This window comes from Pipistrellus hanaki (genome assembly GCF_964339955.1).
Source record: "Pipistrellus hanaki genome assembly, chromosome: 12".
Lineage (NCBI taxonomy): Eukaryota > Metazoa > Chordata > Mammalia > Chiroptera > Vespertilionidae > Pipistrellus > Pipistrellus hanaki.
The window spans coordinates 10,864,459-10,879,341 of record NC_140514.1 but is presented as its reverse complement, the minus strand read 5'-3'; the positions used below and the strand labels follow the sequence as shown (position 1 = coordinate 10,879,341).

At 43.5% G+C, this 14,883-nt stretch overlaps 1 protein-coding gene across 9 annotated transcripts in view; it reads left to right on the top strand.

The window, feature by feature from the left end:
* The window catches only part of LTBP1 (latent transforming growth factor beta binding protein 1), a 300,379-nt gene that overhangs the window by 268,174 nt on the left and 17,322 nt on the right, over positions 1–14,883 (top strand). For all 9 annotated transcript variants that reach the window (XM_084900645.1, XM_084900647.1, XM_084900643.1 and 6 more), the window contains 5 exons: positions 7,972–8,148; positions 8,900–8,986; positions 11,112–11,240; positions 12,133–12,273; positions 14,001–14,171. In XM_084900645.1, the coding sequence (XP_084756771.1) occupies positions 7,972–8,148; positions 8,900–8,986; positions 11,112–11,240; positions 12,133–12,273; positions 14,001–14,171 (705 nt within the window). The remainder of the gene's footprint in view (positions 1–7,971; positions 8,149–8,899; positions 8,987–11,111; positions 11,241–12,132; positions 12,274–14,000; positions 14,172–14,883) is intronic.

Genomic DNA, 14,883 nt, shown 5'->3' with positions numbered 1-14,883 from the left:
GCCCACCGTCTCCTGAAGGATCACAAGTTCAATTCTGGTCAAAGGCACGCATCTCAGTTGTAGGCTGGATCCCTGGCCCCAGTTGGGGCATGTGTGGGAGGCAACCAATTGATGTGTCTCTTTCACATCAAAGTTTCTCTCTGTCTCTCCCCCTCCCTTTCACTCTTCCACTCTCTTTGAAAATATCAATGAATTAACATAAAAACAACCAATAAAAATCCTGGAAATCCTGAAGTCAGATTTGATTTTTCTCCCCTTCCATCCAAGCCATCCTAACATCCTGTCACTTCTACCTCAGTTGTATCCTTCAGATCTCTCTGCTCCTCTGTTACCACTGTGCCCAGCCAGACCTTCAGCATCTCTTCCCTGAGGGACCACAGCAGGTGCCTGCTGACTTCTCATCTTGCCTCTCTCCGCTAACACTTTACATTTTCTGGACATACATCTGGTTTTCAACCCTTCTTTACACTTCCAACTGCTTCCCGATGCTTACGGCGTGAGGTCCAAATCTATTAGCAGGCAACATGGCTGTTTTCCCTCTGTCTTATTTCTCTTTGCAGCCCCTGTAACCCAGCTCACTGCTAGCGCAGTGCCTGACCTATGGCGACACTTTGCACCTGTTGAATGAAATTGCCCCTCCACATTAGAGAATGTGTCCCTTGTATGCCCCACCATTTCATTCCCAGCTAGTTGCATAAAATAACTATTCCTTTAAAATATATATATATATATATATATATATATATATATATATATATATATATATATAATTGGTTTTTTTTACAGAGAAGAAGGGAGAGGGATAGAGAGTTAGAAAGATAAATGAGAGAGAAACACCAATCAGCTGCTTTCTGCACACCCGCTACTGGGGATGTACCTGCAACCAAGGTACATGCCCTTGACCGGAATCAAACCTGGGACCCTTCAGTCTGCAGGCTGACGCTCTATCCACTGAGCCAAACCGGTTTTGGAATAACTATTCCTTTTATCAAAGTTATAAAGGGCCCACATTTCAATGAGGAATTATCTATTCACACTTCTTTACAGGGCGGACCTTCCTCCAGGCGCTTTGGTTACATTGCAGGCGGCACAAAAGAAAAAGGAGCATTTATTTCCATGCTGTCAGGGGACACAGGCAAAGTCAGTCCTCATGGTTCTGACAGCTGAACCCAAACGGCATTCTGGTTTCTCTCTTCCTCTCGAGGTCCACTGCAGGTTCTGTGTTTGCACATATCTTTTCAAGGCAGGAAACCACATACTACCATGCCACTGTTATATTTGGCAGAGCAGGATTATTTTTCTAATGCGTTTAGTTAACCTGTGAAATCAATTAACGTTAAGAGAGTTTTTTCAAAATAATGTCTGATTGGAAAAAAAAAACCTTTGGTAGGAAAAAAAATTAAAGACAGTGAGACCACATTGTTTGGAATGCAAACACTGTAAAATGCCATGAAACGCCAGAGGACTTAATGTGTATTTGTAGTGGATCTATACCATAAATGTAGGTAAGGCTGAAGAAAATGTGATCTTTTGTTTTGTGTGTGTGTGTGAGTTTTTTTTTTTGTGTGTGTGTGTGTGTGTAAGTTGGGTCAGGTTTCTTCTCAGTCAAAGAGGATAGTGAGAAAATCAATAAAAATATACTTTAAAATATAATAATAATAATAATAATAATAATAATAATATATGTTTTTTAATGATTTCAGAGAGGAAGGGAGAGGGAGAGAGATAGAAACATTCATGATGAGAGAGAGAGTCATCGCCTGGCTGCCTCCTGCACACCCCACAAGGGGACTGAGCCTTACAACCCTGACATGTGCCCTGACCGGGAATCGAACTGGAATCTCCTAGTTCACAGGTTGACACCCAACCACTGGGCCACACTAGCCGGGCTGGTTTGTACATTTCTAAATGCTTGCAGACATTTCACATGTCTCTTCCAGCGTGGCTTTATGCTCGAGATCGTCTGTCCCGGCCCTTGCGATGGAAACGGGACTTGTGTTGCTGTGACGTCTGCTCATTTCTCCATTCCCCACAGGTGCTTCCTGTTCCCACCAGGACGGTGTGTCTCCCTCATTTTCTTTCTCCACCGTGCTTTATTCCGCTTTCCAGAGTCTCTTTCACCCACCTCTGCCCACTTGTCTTATCCTCACATGTCCAGTTTTCAGTAACATCTCCATAAATCACAGACTTCCTCTTCTCCCCCGTGCACTCCTATTTCAGGCTTACTTCTCCCTTCCTCTTCTGACCCTTTCACCAGAAAAACAAAAACAAAACATCCTCCACTCCATCTAGCAAGAATTTAGGGTGAGGCCTTGGGAATGCGAGGTCCTGAGTTCTCCAAGAGAGACTGGCGCTGTCTTCCACCCCACCCCTAAGTCAGAAACACGGCCATCACCTGCTCACGTGTCAATGCATTCCTGCCCCATCACCCAGTTTCTCACACTCACAGTGTTTCTCCTTCTGCAAACCAGGCACCCCTTACGCTGGTCCACCCACACGCGGTGCAGTTGTATTTTTACTCTTCCTCCTATCACACCTTATTTGCTGGCCAATTTAAATTAAAAAGAAAATGTATTTTTCAAGAACTTGGCTCAACCATCATCTCCTCCAGGGAGCCTTCCATGAATGCCTTGCTCAGCCCACCCTTCTACCGTGTGGCTTAGGTGCCCAGGTCTCATTCTCCCAATGCTGTCATGGGCTGACTCCCTACCTGACTGACCTCTTTAAAGATGGGAGCTGTGTGGAGAAATTTTTTCTCAAAGTATTTTTTCTCTTGTGTTTTGCCTCTCTAACCTTTATTTTGACTTCTTTTATATATTTTACCACCTTTCTGCAGACTTCCTTTTCTTTGCACCCCTTCGTGTCCAGTCCATTCCATCGGCTGCACTTGTTGTCTGAAACGCACCCATGGCTTCTCCTGAATTCCACTTCACACACACACACACACACACACACACACACACACACACACACACTTTCATTTTCCAAGTCCTTGAATAAGAAAACTAGGAGGGAGGAATAAAGAAAGGCATGCATTGCCAAGTTCTCTGTTACTCTTCCTTGGAATATTACATTAGAATTCCTTTTCTTGTAAAAACACGAGTTGGTAGAAAACATCAGTCCCTGTGGTGATTTAAAAAATAAAAAAGAATAAAGCTTCCCAAGTCTGTTGAAAGAAGCTTACGGAATACGATTACCCCATCGCAGAGATGCGTGAGCGGATGTCTCTTTCAGGACTGTGTAGGCAGGTACTCTCATCTGGGGACACTGTGTGCTCTCACATATTTGTGACATTGCTCTTTGGTCACTGTTGTGACCTGCCAGCGGCTCTGAGAGGACCAGCTCAGGGAGGCCTTCAGAGCACATTGCCAATGGAACGTGAAAGCAAAGATGGGTCCGTTTAGAACAGAGGTTCCCAAACTTGTTTGTGCCGTAGACCCCTTGCCATGTTTTTCGGTTTTGGGTAGTCCCCCAACTTACCTGATTTTGATTTTTTTGTAAATTTCTAACTGTAGTGAAGTTTAGTGTTAAAATTTAATAAAAAATAAAGTACCTCCTTTTCTCCGGCATTCTCAAACAAAATAACACTGATTCACTATAATTTGTATGATAAACTACCAGTTTATATTTTTTTAAATATTTTCTCAGCACTTTCCTATTCAAGATTCAGGAAACGAATGAACGTATTTTTCTCACATTCATATTTATAGAGTGACGAATTGAACAAGTCGGTGCAAGTTCGCGAAGCTTTGAGACAAAAATTGGCAAGAATGTTTACTGCGCGTATGCTTGTAACAAGATGATACTGGTATATCATTATGTGCAGGTTTTTATCCTACAACTTACACAATTTTATAAACATATATAATAAATTTTTTACTTCATAGGTACTTTTATAAATAATGTATATGTTTTTATATTATAAGATAATATGATGTAAGTAAATAGGTACTATCAGTGTATGTTGAGATCCACTATCGTGGACCCCCATTTTCATTTCATGGACCCCCAAATTTTTTTTTCGCTGACGTAGACCCCTTGCAGGTTGTCATAGACCCCTGGGGGTCGATATAGACCACTTTGGGAATCACTGGTTTAGAACCTCGAATCCACTTCCACCAAAAAAAATAAATAAATAAATAAAATAAAAATAAATAAATAAAATGTTCCCAATTTCCTCACCCCAACAGCAAAGCTAAAATTAGATATTCTGGGGGGAAGACTGAAGAAGGAAACAATCCTGTAAGTGAATGACCACACCCTCTTCTGTCTGGTGAACCAAGAGGAGCTTCCAGAAGCTTCCAGGAGCTCCAGAGGCAGCACCTACAGCCGCAACCTGCTCCTTCCCACTCGGAGCAAGGGTACCCGCCCATGCCCTTAGCATTGCAGCTGAACTCCACACCTGCACGGATTGTCTGCTGCCCTTTCCGCTTTGTCTCGGAGAGAAAAAAGAAAAAAAGACAAAGCAAAACAAACTCATGCCAGTGAGAAGCTAAGAAGCTGGGCTTCTCGGAAGAAGTCTAGGGAAACATGAAGCTTGGGACCTTGGACCCACACTCAGTTTTCCTTCGGAAAGGTGAGGATGCTCCACTCTGCACCATCTGTCCCATGGAGTTACTCTACAAAAGTTTCCTCCCAAAAAACACGCAGGGAAAAGGCCCAAAAGCTCAGTTTCTTACCACCAGTCATACCTCCAGGATTAAAATACACAAAAGATTGTTTATATACAGACGTGAAGCCAACTTCTAGATACAAATTGAGAAATCAAGTCTGAGAAGACTGGAGAAGTAATATATTTTGTGGAAGTTCATGGCATAACACATGTAATATGGCTAATTTTATTCACACTGTATTAAAAAAAAATCTTTCTAATGCTTGGCACTTCCTATAACCATTGATCTTTTAAAATCATTTTCCAGTAGAAGCATTTCTAAACTCTTGTTTATTTACTGATCAGTGTTCCCCCAGTGGAAACATGCTCTAGGAAGGTCATTATGTACCACAAAGGTTAGGAAGATAGGGGACTTGTAGTTTTTCACGGAATGACCTTGGTGGACCAGTTTTTGAAAGAGAATTCGCTTCGCCTCACAAACACGGATGAGGGCCTGACCAGACCTCCAGTTCAGCTGTATAAACATCAGGCTTCCAGACTGCTTGGAAAGAAAAATCAGAGCAAAACTTGAAACAACCGGTATAAAGCCAGAATAATACAGTGATATTATTGACTGTTTCTCCAGGCACTAACCTGTGAGTTTCCTCTCATCAAGGAAAGAAGAACAAAGACCATTTGACTTTTTCATCCCTATGCTGTGGGTCTAATGAACATTGTCGAAAGCAGTGTTTACTATAGATGTAATTTTTGACATGCTTTGACACAGAAGCCTGTGGTTTCTGATCACCTTTGAATCTAGCAGTCTCCATTGACAACTGCACAGTTGTCCTTCTATATATATAAAAGCCTAAGCCACTTTGATGACCAGTTGACGGATCAGTCCACTAGTAGCTGTGACGCACACTGACCACCAGGGGTCAGACACTCAACACAGGAGCTTCCCCCTGGTGGTGAGTGCGCTAACCTCCCATGGCTGGCTAACCTCCACAGACCCTCCCCCTGTACTGGGCGTGATGGCCCTGATCGGCCTGATCACCAACCATGCCAAGGGACCGCACCAATGCACGAATTCGTGCACTGGCCTCTAGTTTTGTGATAAACACCATGACATACCTACAACTTTGTACACTAGTGGGAAAAATCAGTCCTTGAGCCCTCTTTTAGGATAAACTGTAAACTTGACTGGCAGAACTACTTGTGTTCCTGACTTGAGTGATATTTCTAAATAGATTCATTAATAGCTAGCTGCATTTTTTAGGCCAACTATATAAAATAATTGAGCTGAGTTGTTAATAGTAATAGGGTGTCAGTTTATTCACAGGTGTTGGGGGAAAGCTTATGAAATGTTCCACGGAGTTCAGGATTGACTTAAGAATCATTTAAAATACCTACCCTTAGTTTTCCCCAGTGACTCTGTGTGTGAGAGTTCGGGACCCCGCCCGAGGAGAACGAACTGGCGGTGGCCCATGCATTGGCGTGGGCCAGGCTCGTTGCTGTCCTCTGCGCACGTGGAAAGCTAGATGAGATGAGGGATGTAGCAGGTTTATTCCAACTTCACACAGGAGGAAATGATTCAAAACCACTTCACAAGCTGCTTCTGAGGAATCAGCATTTCAATCTTTTTTTTTTTTCCTGGACTCTTAGTCTATGTTTGAATTTGTCATTAGCTATTAACACTAACTCAGAGTCCAAGCTGAAATCTGACAAAGACAGAACAACCGGAGGACGAGCCAGACTCAAGCATACGGGGGATCTCTTCCATCCCCGTGGATGCTCTGTGGTCAAGGCTTGTTTGCTGCCTTGCTTGTTTTTTAATGCAGAAGAGGAAAGGAAAGGGCAGTATCTTTTCTGAGAAATTTATTAACTTACATTTTAAAAGCACCTTTGCTATTTGGTATATTAATCAAGTTCCATGTCTGTCTGATGCTGCCAAAAGAAATATACAGGAAGCTATTGTGAAAATAATTTCTTACATTTTTCTAATATAATTATCTAATAACTTCAAAAAAGAAGGGTAAATGTTGACATTAAAATCTTATCCTCCTTGCCCAGCTGGTGTGGATCAGTGGTTGAGCATCTGCCTGTGAACCAGGAGGTCATGGTTCAATTCCCCGTCAGGGCACATGCCTGGGTCGCAAGCTCGACCTCCATTAAGGGGCGTGCAGGAGGCAGCCAATCAGTGATTCTTTCTCATCATTGATGTTTCTATCTCTCCCTCTCCCTTCCTCTCTGAAATCAATAAAAAAATATATTTATAAAAAAGTCTTATCCTCATTGGCAAATGTTTTCCCTTTGTCCCTATAGTTTGTTTGGGTCCAAGACCCTGTAAACAGCAGCATTTTGTGAAAAAATAAATCATTAGAATTAATCTAAGTAGTTGTGATGGTGGTAGTCAGTTCCTTATCTGATATATTATAAAATAGAAGTGGAACAAATTTTAATTGGACCATAGACAGTAATTTGAACTTCATGGCATATGGCAGGGGAGAGATTAGATTACTTGCCAAGTCCAGTCACAAAATATTGATCATTTCTTAACAGGGCACATTTATTCATAGACTTCAAATCCGATGGGATGAAATCATGTCTGGTATTATCTAAAAACAGGCAGGTTAACGTTCTTATCACGTGTGTCCTACCACATCACTTTGTCCTTATCACAGGCGGTTAAGCTGAGTCTGTTAGAATGCATTTCCCTCTAGGACACACTAGAACAAGGAGGGACTTTTACCTTGGGGCTTATCTGACACACTATTTCATTCAAAGCCTTGTATTTGCAGCGATTTTAATAGATTTTCAGTCATTAAAGGTTATTTTATAAATTCTGGGTTTTTGCAATAGTTTTTTTATTGTTGTTGTTGTTGTTGTTGTTTTCTAGTTACCATCTTCTGCTTTGTTCTATTCAGAAAAGATCGGGGGCGTGGTTGATTCAAACTACCATCTAAGGGTTAAATATGATGTGTGGCCCTACATCTCCCATCAGTGTTGGGGAAAATTTTCACTGATTTAAGTAGGTGTTACAGCTCAGTAAAGAATGGGCTTGTGTTTGGCAAGAAAGCAAGTATGGAAACTTCACTCACAGCCAAACGCACCAGAATAAAGCCATTGGTCAACGTAAAAGGAAATGGTTTTGACAGATTGGCACTGTTGGGGAGGGTTAGAAATCCACGAAAATTTGGGTTCCAAGTGCATGTGCATCTTGCCGTGGGAGAATCCAACCCAAACGTCAGAAGTGGCTGCCTGTCCACTAAACACTCTGATCATCCCTCTCGGTCTTTGTTGTCACCGTGGCTTCTGCTCTGTTGTGAGAGCGACAGATCCGATGTGTCCAGTCAACACTCCCTTTCCTTTGTGTGCAGATGTGGAAGTAGAGCCAAGCAGAGAAGAGAAGAAGGAATGCTACTACAACCTCAACGACGCCAGCCTCTGCGACAACGTGCTGGCCCCCAATGTCACCAAGCAAGAGTGCTGCTGCACCTCCGGGGCTGGGTGGGGCGACAACTGTGAGATCTTCCCCTGCCCGGTCTTGGGGACGGGTAAGCATTTGTCCTGGGGCGGGCGAGGGTTCTCCTTCTGCTTTGAATGAGAACTGGGGCTCTGAGACGCTGGCATTCGCTGGTAGCTGCCCGACTGGAATTCAAGTGAGGCTACTAAGGTAGAGTGCGTCTCACTCAGAGCTGGAAAAAACCACCTCAGTGTGCATTCCTGAAGTTCTTTCCATCACCGAATTTACGGCTACAGGGAGGTTCAGTATTATAGTTGGCAGGAAGAGAATTCCATGTTACCCCATTTTTTAAAATGGAAACCAATCTTTTTTTTTTTTTTATAACAACGACATAGCTTGACCCATAACGAGCAATTGCATGTTTAAGCTAAGGTTTCGCTTGATGGATTCCTGTTAAAACTTTAAAATACTAGAGACCACAGTCATGGAGAAGTCAGTCATAACCCCAAGTGCAACATGAGTAGGTAAAATATGGGCGAACTAGGAAGGTTTTATACAAATAATTATAGGTACACCTCTGAAGTCATTGGTTTTATTTGCACCTAATGCATAATTTTTGAGATTGTACTGAATTTATTTGCCTGAAGAGGATGTTAAAATGTGTCTTAAGGTTACTGAGTCCGGGGTGGGATGGGGTTTGGGGGGAAGAGGCTAAAGGGGGGGAATGGGGGACAGTGTAATACTGTCAACAATAAAAAAAATCATAAGATAAAATACACATTAATGGAAGTTGTTGATGCTTTTCTCTTTCAACTTTTTTCCTTTGTCTCTCCTGAAATCAGCTGAATTCACTGAAATGTGTCCCAGAGGGAAAGGTTTTGTCCCCGCTGGAGAATCCTCGTATGAAGCTGGTGACAAGGACTATAAAGGTCAGAATCGAGCAAAAATGAATTGACAATGTGTGTGCATATCAGACACTCAGATAATAGCGTGGCCAGGGTAGACAGCATTAGAGTCCGTTTGAGCCAGGAAACTGATGACAAAGTTTTTATTCGGCCCCAGGAAGGGACCCCTGTGGACTCTGGGCAGGGCCGTGCGTGGCCTGGGAGTTAGCACTTTAGGCACTTAACCTTCTGAGTTTCTAGCTCTGGGACAGGGATGATGTCTCAAAAGTTGTTGCCTGGCTGGTGTGTCTCAGTGGTTGAGTGTCAACCTCTGAACCAGGAGGTCATGGTTTGATTCCTGGTGAGAGCACAGGCCTGGGGTTCAGGCTCGGTCTCCCGTCATGGGCATGCAGGAGGCAGCCAATCAATGATTCTCTCTCATCATTGATGTTTCTATCTCTTCCTCCCTCTCGCTTCCTCTCTAAAAATCAATAAAAAATATATTTTAAAAAAGTATCATGAGGACTACATGAGATAATATATGTCCAAGTACCTAACACGGAATTCTGTACTTAATAAATTTATTCTTTTATTCCAGAAGCATATTAGAAACCTGTGTTAAGACTATCTATTTGTCATCATGTTGCTCTTTAATGATTGGTCTTTAATGATCATCAATAAAGCTAGCATTCTTGCTTTTTTAGAACTCATCCTACTATTGTTAGGGCCTTTTACTTATGGCCTCAGATTCGTAATAAGGAGTGGAAAAGAAGAAAGCAAAAGTAGATGTGTTTTATATATTCAGTGTTATTAGCATATAATTCTAAAATAAATATGCAGCCTTTTTATTTGGGTGAAATTTAAACCACATGTATGAGTATTTCCTCACTAACCATTCTCTTTTGACATTTCCATGATAGAGACATTAAGTCCTTTTATAGACAAAGTGACTTTTTTTCTGTAAAATTTAATATTGAAAACTGCTAAGTGGATGGAAACATTTTTTTATTGTTCATCTTTTTGGAAAAATCGTGTTTTAATAATTTGGTATAATTCAGTAGCTGGGTAAGAAATTCCATCTGTGTTTTTTAAATACATCTATGATTTAGTCCCATTAAATAACAAGACTTGGTTGGTGATATGTGTTCAAAGGTTTTTCAAGTTCACAAATATTACATATGTTTTTGCCCGGATGTAGTTAAATCTCACTTAATATTGTGAGATGAAGCCCTGATTTCACCACAAAGTCATCCCCTCTTTTATAGAAAAATAAATTCCTCCTCTCCTATCTTTAGCAGCACTGGAAATGGTTGAAAGAATATTAGGTGCAGATCTAAATAGCCCTATATTTTGGACTTGGTTTTGCCATTTTCCAGCTGTATAACTTGGAGCAATTCATCTATGGAATCTCCAGTTTTTTAATGTTTTGTTGTGTGTGTGTGTGTGTGTGTGTGTGTGTGTGTGTCTGTGTGTGTTTTGGGGCGGGGGGGGGGGGGGACACGATTGTTTTTGTTTTTTCCAGCGAGAATGGAGGAAAGGGAGGGATGGAGAGGGAGAAGGAGAGGAAGAGGGAGAGGGAGAGGGAGAGGGAGAGGGAGAGAGAAACATGGATATGAGAGAGAGGCACATCCACTGGTTGCCTTCAACACTTGCCCTGATCGGGCCAGGGATAGAACCTGCAACCTAGGTGCATGCCCTTGACTGAGAATCGAACCTGAGACCCCTTGATGTATAGGCCAATACTCTACACTGGGCCACACTAGCCAGTGCTGGAATCTCCAGTCTTTAAAATGAGGACTAGAGGATATGAGCTCTAAAATGTGAGAACTGATGGTAATAATAATAGCAATAAAAGTAATAAGTAACGCTTTCTGAGAGTACCATATTTTCCGGCGTATAGGACGACCCCCCCTAATTTTACAGTTAAAACATAGGTTTAGGCCTATATTCGCTGTATAAGACTACCACCCACTTTCGAGGCAACACCAGTTCTTTTTTCAATAGACCGCCTCTCTGACTCTGGCCAATCTGAGCAGGCTTTTTACTAGAACACAGGGTAGCTTCGGGTACAGAACAGGACTGGTTAGACGCTTCTTCTTGACTGAATGACCAAGCTGACTCCTCTCTTTGTTGCTCCATTTTCCACCCCCAAACCCTCCCCGCTCCACAGATGCGGATGAATGCCTGCTCTTTGGACACGAAATCTGCAAAAATGGCTTCTGCTTGAACACGCAGCCTGGGTATGAATGCTACTGCAAGCAAGGGACATACTACGATCCTGTCAAATTGCAGTGCTTCGGTGAGTTTTAAGAGAGTAGAGGGTGCTGTGAAAATACACAGATGGGAAAAAAAAAAAAAAAAGTCATGCTGGGGAGGCCGAAACCAGTTTCTTTGCATCTAAACCATGTGTTGCGAAGATGTGTAAATGTTTTATGGATCTTTTTCGTAAGCAAGGTTTAAGAAAACAAAAAGCCCCTACTATTGGATAGATTGCAAACAAAGAGTTAATATTCGGTGAGGAATTATAATTCAGGTCGCTGGTTTGAGTGGAGTGTTCTTTTTGGTCTGGGGAACTCCTGCTTCATCAGTCATCCCGTTCTAAAATGCCGACCCCTGACTGTAATGCTTAAGCAGAAAACCATACACTAGGCGGGAAAACACAGCCAAAGGAAGTAACTGTACAAGATCCTAAAGAGGCATTTTATCTTAAATGTCTACGCATTTTCTGTTCCTAAATGATTTTTTCCTTATGGAATGTCATCAGCAGCAGGGCAACGTTATTTCCCAGATCAACACAACGTCATGGTTTTATTTATTTTTTATTTAAAATATATTTTATTGATTTTTTTTTTTTTATAGAGAGGAAGGGAGAGGGATAGAGAGTTAGAAACATTGATCAGCTGCCTCTTGTACATTCACTACCAGGGATGTGCCCGCCATCAAGGTACATGCCCTTGACCGGAATTGAACCTGGGACCTTTGAGTCTGCAGACCCGTGCTCTACCCACTGAGCCAAACCGGTTTCGAACCAGTGAGAGCTCAACATCACGGTTTCATAGTCGGACTGTTTTGGATAGTGATGTGTATGTCGTGAGTGAAATTGTGGCAGCCCCTGGAATCTGGACACAGAGTGGGTAAGTGTATGACACAACTGATGACTGGTTTTCTTTCATGATTTCTTTCCCTTTCAGATATGGATGAATGTCAAGACCCCAACAGTTGCATCGATGGCCAGTGCATTAACACAGAAGGCTCTTACAACTGCTTCTGTACCCACCCCATGGTCCTGGATGCTTCAGAAAAGAGATGTGTCCGACCATCTGAGTCACACGGTAAGTTTGGATGGGTGATGCAGGCCTGTGTCCAAACAAATTTCTGTGGTTTTCTGACTAAAGTGTAAGCTATTGGAAAAGAGAAAAATTGATTCTGTGGGTATCTTTTAAATAATTCAAGTGAAATGCTAGGAGAAATCATAAAATGCATATTATCAGTATGTAGGAGATTTGATACCCTGGACATACTCATACAGTGGACAACAGTATTGGAGTGGCGGTACAGACACAAGGCTGTTTGTGCCTGAGGGTTGGTCACACTGAACCTTCAAGGGGGGCTGAGGAGGATGTATTGATAAGTTCAGGGGGAGATACCATATTTTCCGGTGTATAAGATGACTTTTGAAACGAAAAAAAGCCTGCTCAGATTGGCCAGAGTCAGAGAGGCGGTCTATTAAAAAAAGAACTGGTGTTGCCTCGGAAGTGGGGGGGTAGTCTTATTCAGCGAATATAGGCCTAAACCTATGTTTTAACTGTAAAAATTAGGGGGTCGTCTTATACGCCGGAAAATACGGTACGTTTGTTTCCCAGGTCGCACCGGAGGACATAGGGGAAGCTGGGCAGAACAGAGGGTGGAGTTCAACAAGGAGGCAGAGAGCCTGGATGTCCATGAATAGGAATCCCTGTTCCTCCCTGAGGAGCTCATGTGCCCTCTGACAACTGGTGTGATTGGTCCATCCATCCCCACATCCGGTGTGATGGGTCAGTCCATCATCACAACAGGGGGCGACTCTGGATGAAATCAGTCGGAAGGTCAAAAGGTTAGAATGGAGGACTCTGGGATGAAGAGGCCCTAGTCCAGGGGTCCTCAAACTTTTTAAAGTGGGGGCCAGATCACGGTCCCTCAGAGAGCTGGAGGGCCGGACTATATGAACTACTAATTCCTACTGTAACACCTCGGCTGCGCTCACTGCCCAAAAAACCTGGCGGGCCGGATCAGACTCCTCTGCGGGCCGCATGTGGCCCGTGGGCCGTAGTTTGAAGACCCCTGCCCTAGTCTAAGGCTTTGGCAGATGAAATGGGTGAGAAAGCATGAATCTAAAAAAATATTATGTAAAAGATGAAATATTTATACCATCTGAAGAGAAATATTATGTAGAGAGAAGTGGTAGGATTGGACAGAGAAGTAAACATGACAACGCAAAGATTGAAGGAAGGAGAAGACCATTGGGAATAGGAAGCACAGGCAAGATAGTGGAGAGTTGTGTGTTTTTTCTAAATATATTTCATTGATATTTTTACAGAGAGGAAGGAAGAGAGAGAGAGAGAGAGAGAGAGAGAGAGAGATGGATGGAAACATCGACTAGAGAGAAGCATCGATCAGCTGCCTCCTGCAAACCCCCTAATGGGGATGTGCCCGCAACCAAGGTACATGCCCTTGACCGGAATCAAACCCGGGACCCTTGAGTCCGCAGGCCGACGCTCTATCCACCAAGCCAAACCAGCCAGGGCAAGGTAGTGGAGAGTTTTATGTAACAACGGATGCTATCCTGGGAAGGACATGGTTGGAACAGGAGGGGGCAGGTTGAATTCAGCTGATGGGATGACACCCAGGTGGAGATGACAGAGGTTTGCTTCATGGAGAGACCAGGCTGGCTTCAGAGTTTTATTTGGAAGTCACTCTTAGCAGTGGGCATGGGAACGTTGAGCCTCGCCGGCTTCCACCACCGTGTTTGTGAAACAGGAGCCGTGGTGCCATTGTCACAGATCCACGCCTTCCCTTTCAGAACAAATTGAAGAGACCGACGTCTACCAAGACCTGTGCTGGGAGCACCTGAGTGAGGACTACGTGTGCAGCCGGCCCCTGGTGGGCAAGCAGACGACTTACACAGAGTGCTGCTGCCTGTATGGCGAGGCCTGGGGCATGCAGTGCGCCCTGTGCCCCATGAAGGACTCAGGTGAGCCCTTACCGCAGTGTTCTTTCTGCCAGGGTGGTGGGGGGTGGGGGGGAGCGGCTGCTGCTGGGCCTCAGTCCACACTCGCCAGGTTCTAGAGACATCTAACAGCATCCAACGTGACCGTATTAAAAGCGATGAGAGTGCCTTTACCACTTTTTCAGAAAGAGGGAGCAAAGAAGGTGTGTTTTAAAACTGCTCTGCCCATCATTTCTGTCCCTGAGCCTCTTACATATGCTGCTCCCGCATATCCTGATGGTTGAGAAAGGGCCACATTGTCCGTGTGTGACTGCGAACCCTGGCGGCGTCCCAGCCTGCCCGGTGCCGGGCCTTCCACTTTCCCTAGGAGCCCAGCGCTGCATGGGGGGAACGAGCTGTTCCTGATGGACACGGTGCTGCAGAAATGGAGGGGGAAATCGCAGCCCTTGTCATCAGTTTTGAGCATCAAATGCAGCGTCCAGAGACGCTTTGGCCCCGGAGCAGGCGTGCACACTTCTGGTCCCATAGGTCACCCGGCCAGGGCAAGCCAATAATTATGTAAAATTAGTTTTTTTTCAAGTTTTTATTGATGCTCTTGAAAGTACAAAATTAAAATTTCCTACAAGATAGGTCAGATGCCATTATCTCATGGAAATAAAACCCTATTGACCTATAAATGAGAGAGAATTTGACAGATTTAAACACTGCAACCTAAAGTACCCAGGGATCCCAGTAC